The sequence below is a fragment of the Ictalurus punctatus genome, chromosome 18 (assembly GCF_001660625.3).
Source record: "Ictalurus punctatus breed USDA103 chromosome 18, Coco_2.0, whole genome shotgun sequence".
NCBI classification, from domain to species: domain Eukaryota; kingdom Metazoa; phylum Chordata; class Actinopteri; order Siluriformes; family Ictaluridae; genus Ictalurus; species Ictalurus punctatus.
In genome coordinates, this window is record NC_030433.2 from 6,257,501 (window position 1) to 6,262,500 (window position 5,000).

General features: G+C 48.0%; 1 protein-coding gene across 2 annotated transcripts in view; it reads left to right on the top strand.

Moving 5' to 3' along the window:
- The window catches only part of smad7 (SMAD family member 7), a 24,496-nt gene that overhangs the window by 9,046 nt on the left and 10,450 nt on the right, over positions 1-5,000 (top strand). Inside the window, exon 3 of one of the 2 annotated variants that reach the window (XM_017493073.3) lies at positions 1,103-1,174. The exons of the other annotated variant lie outside the window; for it this stretch is intronic. Coding sequence (XP_017348562.1) covers positions 1,103-1,174 — 72 coding nt within the window. The remainder of the gene's footprint in view (positions 1-1,102; positions 1,175-5,000) is intronic. 2 annotated transcript variants of the gene reach the window in all.

Sequence of the window (5,000 nt, forward strand, 5' to 3'; positions counted from 1 at the left end):
GTGTGTGTGTGTGTGTGTGTGTGTGTGTGTGTGTGTGGTCAGTGAGTAAGGCTCAGGTTTGGCCGTGCATCTCATTAGCTTGACCGCAGCTTGACCAGACCATCACCGGTTCTTAAAGAGAACCCGGGACACCAGAACCGCGTGCACGCTCTCGCCATTTCTACATCTCGTCATGATGTCTGAGCATCTAATGCACCAAATCAACCACCTTTACGTTTAAACCGTTAGCTTATAACACGGTCGTTTTACAGCCGAGCCGTCGCATCTGATTGGCCGGCTGGGCTGGGGGGCGGGTCCGCTGCTGTTTATATTCTCTGAATGGAATGTATAATTACCCGCAGCTCTGATCGCTATGGAAACCTCAGAAAGTCCTGTTCCGAGCTGCTTAGTGCAGAACACACGCGCACACACACACACACACACAACACACCACAACACACACAACACACACACTCCGAGTTCCCTGTCTGCTGGCATGCCATTTAGAAAATTTACTGTACACAGCTTTCAAGGCTGAGGCCATTTCCTGTCTCCTTCATTGTTTTTGGCTTGATGGAGTGTATCCTGCTAAACTGTATATTCCTATCACAGCTAGAACACACACACACACACACACACACACACACACACACACACACACACACACACACACACATTGAACTACAGTTGCCTTTGGCTTTTTGCTTTCTTTCTTTCTTTCTTCTTCTTCTTCTTTTTTGCTGTTTTGAGACGTTATTTTCACCGTAAAGAAAAACAAAGCGAAGTTTTCTCCGTTTCTTTCAAACGCGGCCGCCTCATAGCGACGATATAACGAGAGCGCAATATCCGGCGCTTTTCCACGCTTACCTCGCCTGTGTTATTAGTATCGGAATAGATCTCGTGGTTACACGTAGCCGGTTTGGCGTAAAGGTTTGTTCCTGTAGCGTCGTCTCCTCGTTAGATGCTTCGCTTTTACACCCGATGGTTTCATATCTCCGATAAAGTGTCTTGTGAATATCGCCCGCTCCCTGAAGGCGGTGAAATCTGTCTGACGTGTTGAAAGCTTTACTCTGTGCCATACGTTTGTATTCGATGAGCCTTTAACCCGTCCTTCTTTGCGCAGATTCTCCGGGCTCTACGCCTGCTTCCACTGAAACTGGGGGAACGATACATTCAGCCCCTGTGGGGTTTTCAGGTAAGGACTTACATTATATACACAGATACCATCCCATCTCTCCCTCTATCTCTCTCTATATCTCTCTCTATCTCTTTATCCTTCAGTTCCTTAGCGGCCACCGTACCTCTGCCGCGTGATCTCCGAGAGCCGTGAACTTTCCAGACCTATCTTTGTGCCTCACTCTGATTAAAACGGTCTGAGTACCGTATTTTCTGGACTATAAGATGCTTCTAGTCTGGAAGTCGTCACATGGCATTTGTCGGAGTGTTTACGCTAGGCGTGCTACGCCACCGGCGCTCCCGAGCGTTTTTAGAAGTAGCGCTAATGTTAACGTGACTTCGTATTATTCTTGTTCTTATCGTCTGTATTTGTTTTAGCGTAAATTCGAGCAGCTGCTTACGATCAATATTTTCCGTGCTCGTAGTCGCAGCCGAACGGATACAGAGTGTTTACGAGAGGCGCCGGGAGGTAGAGCGGCAGAGGAGGAGGGGGATGGGGGGGTGAAAGAGTGAAGGAGAGAAGGGGAGGCAGGGTAAGAGAGATGGATCGAGAGAGTTGGTCTGGTCTCTGCCTGCTTTATTCATACAGATGTTTCTCATTAGTGAGACTTTAAAGCTGTATTTTATTTTTTTTTAAACATGATGGTGGGTGTGCGCTGCCCTGCTCTCTGTCTCAGCTCTTAAGTCCCAGTGTGTGTGTAGATCAGGTCGGAGATAGGAACATAACTTCTCTGCAGAAAAAAAAAAAAAGTGGCGCATATACACAGAGCTCTTAAACCCCTGGGTTTCATGCTTGAGGTGTGGGTTGATAGGTGTGTGTGTGTGTGTGTGTGTGTGTGTGTGTGTGTGTGTGTGTGATGGACGTGCTGGATTATGTTGCCTGTGCTGGAGCTGCTCTGCTCCCCTTTGCTGGCCTCTCGTGTGCCCCGCCGTTTGTTTTACCTCTCTTTTGTGTGTGTGTGTGTGTGTGTGTGTGTGTGTGTGTGTGTGTTTGGAGGACGAGGATGAAAGCTTGCCGCCAGTGTGCCGACAGCAGCGTGCAGTGCAAACAAAACCCGCTAACATCGTTCCTCCTTCTCGGCTCCACTCCTCTCGCATTTTATACCACACTACCCGCTGTGAATTTGTGGAGTAGAAGGGAACTAAGCCCGTCTTTCATCACCTCTCCTCCTCCTCCTCCTCCTCCTCCTCCTCCTCCTCGTCTTTCTCTTTCGCTCTAACCCTCTACCCCTGGTACACTTTTTCACTGGCCCTCCTCCCTCACTTTGCCTCCTGGTTTTGGGTCAGTTGGATGAATAAAGCTCGGAGAGAGGGAGGGAAACGGGGAAGGCAGGGCCTCTGGAGCCGGAGAGTCGATTTCTCTGGCAGAGGAAGACGAGTGCGATCCCTCGGGGGCTTTACACAAAAGAGGGCTCGTTCCTCCCGAGCGCTCCGCGCTGACCTTCTGCCCCTCTCACTCTAGCCTTCGCTGTGTCCGAAAAGTGATTACGGGGAACATTGCGCGAGCAATTTAACCCTCTCGGACCCGCCCGTTCTCAGCCCGCATTTATAGCCTGGAATATGAGATGTTGGTCCGTAAGAGTGACGGTACTATCAGGTACCGGATCGACTATGAAACTCGCGCCGAATCTGTGGTCCGAGGCGGAAGCTAATTGCTAATTGTCAAGCCGTATCGCTAATGCTACAGTAGCAAGCGCCCACTGGGAACGTACAAGACGTTTGCACGTGTGAGAGTTGTCGGTGATTACGTCTTTGCGCTGTGTAGATTCGACTGTAGACGGTAGAATATCGAGAGGGGGAGGGGGAGGGGGGATTCACGATCGCGTTGGCTCTCTTGCGACGTTTCACTCTGCTTCCCGAGCCTCGATCTTCTCATAGCCGAAAGTACTGCTTTGTAGATTGAAGTCACCGGGTATTCAAAAACGTTTGCTGGTCCTTTAAACCGGAACCTTGATGGAAACGGTGGATCTTATCGTCGCTCTGTACGATAGGGGATGGAAAGCCGATCTATACGACGGCATAGAGCGAGCGACGAACCGGGAAGCGGGACAAACTATCATTCCTTTCTTCAAATTCTTGCAGCAGTTTGACGATAAAAGGGAAGACCGGATCGTACTCGCTGGTTAGCCCTGCAGGCTTAGCCCTGCCCGGGTTCACGTGCGGATTCTTAACCTACGATACGATAGATTTCGTCTGAGTTTCTTCTAGAGAAGTTCTGTTTTGTTCTCCGTCTGCCTCGAATCCCACCGTGCTCCTGAACAAACAGAGTGTTACCGCGTTTCTCTGAGCTGTTCGTTTGCACCAGAGAGAGAGAGAGAGAGAGAGACGGAGACAGACAGACACTTTGGTATGTTCGGAGCGGGGTCGTGTTGCAGGTCTAGTGGAAAATCTGAGCCGAAGTAAAAGCAGGCTCGGCGTCCTGCTCCTCCGGTGTGGTAAATAAGTTGTGTGTGTGGTAACCAGGCAGCTCGGTTGCTGTCTGCTTGACTGCTTGACGTGTGATCCACTAAAGCTTCCATTAGCGCCAGACCAGGCATTTTGCGGCGTGGAGCTGAGAGAAAAAGCGTATTTTCCCGTATTTCCCCGCACAGTTTTCTGAAGATCATTTGATTGATTTCAGAAGTAAACAAGATAGAACAAGACGGTTCTGTTGTCTCCTTATTGTCCTTGCGTCTTAGATGTCAGAGCGCCATGTGTGTGCGAGTGTGTGTTTGTGTGTCTAAGCCTGAGCGGGATTACTGGACGAGCTAACTCAGTGTGTGTTGTTTGTCCTGGAAAGCTGGGGTTTATTAAGAGTTAGTCTCAATCCGACAGCCACCAACAGACATGCTCGCTGGGCTGGAGGCCAGGAGAGAGAGAGAGATGGATAGATGGAGAGACGTAGAGATATGAAGTGAAGGACTTGCTTAAGCTTTTGGATCTTGTTTCTGGAACTTTTTTCCCCCTCACCTTGTTTTTTTCCTCTCGCGCTCTTTCATTGATGTTACAGCGTCTGCAATTTGGCCTGGATGATTAAAGGTTTCGCGAACATCTTCTCTGAGTGGTTTGACCTGATTAAATATTTGCCTTTGCGAGGTTTAGAGGTTTCTGGAAGTCGAAAAGGGTCAGAAGTTGTTTCGGTATTGAGGTTGATGAGGCTTTTAGATATATTATGGATTGAAATGTATGACGTTTTTTTAACTGGACTGACTTTTTATGCGTCGTCATAATAACCCGATGACAGGTAACGGTAAGAACAATACGGTGATACAGAATGTTGATGTTCCTCAAGTTCCTCCTCGGAGACTATGCTAGCTAACGTTGATGTATCGCTATGGCGATGTCGTCTCGCTATCTAGCGACATGGTAGCTATCTTAACCGTGTTTATTTGTCGTTCGAATTTTCATCACGGTGATGTCCGTACTGTTCTGAATAACATTTAGAAGTACCTCAGGGAAACCGTGGTGTTGACATACTGCATACATGGGTAAGTGTAGAATCGTTGTTGCTATTGGATACCATAGTAAAACGCTATTTTTGGCTATGTTATATGTAAAAAAAAAAACAAAAAAAAAACTAAAGGACACTTACCATGATTCATCAACCGTAAAATAAACCGATATTGATACGGCGGTTTTTTCATGAAGTACGACGTCGTTCGGAGGTTGGTAACCATGGTTACCGTAAAGTACCACCGTAAACAGTGATTGTTCAAGATAATGAGACGGAAGGAATTCTGTAGTTAATTGCAGACTGTAGCTTTGAGTAGTTTTAGTAAAGTTTAGCGAGCGATTGGAAAGGGTGTGTGCGTGCATATTTAAGTGGGAAGGTAAACGCCTGGGTTCTGAGATATTAGCGATGGCGT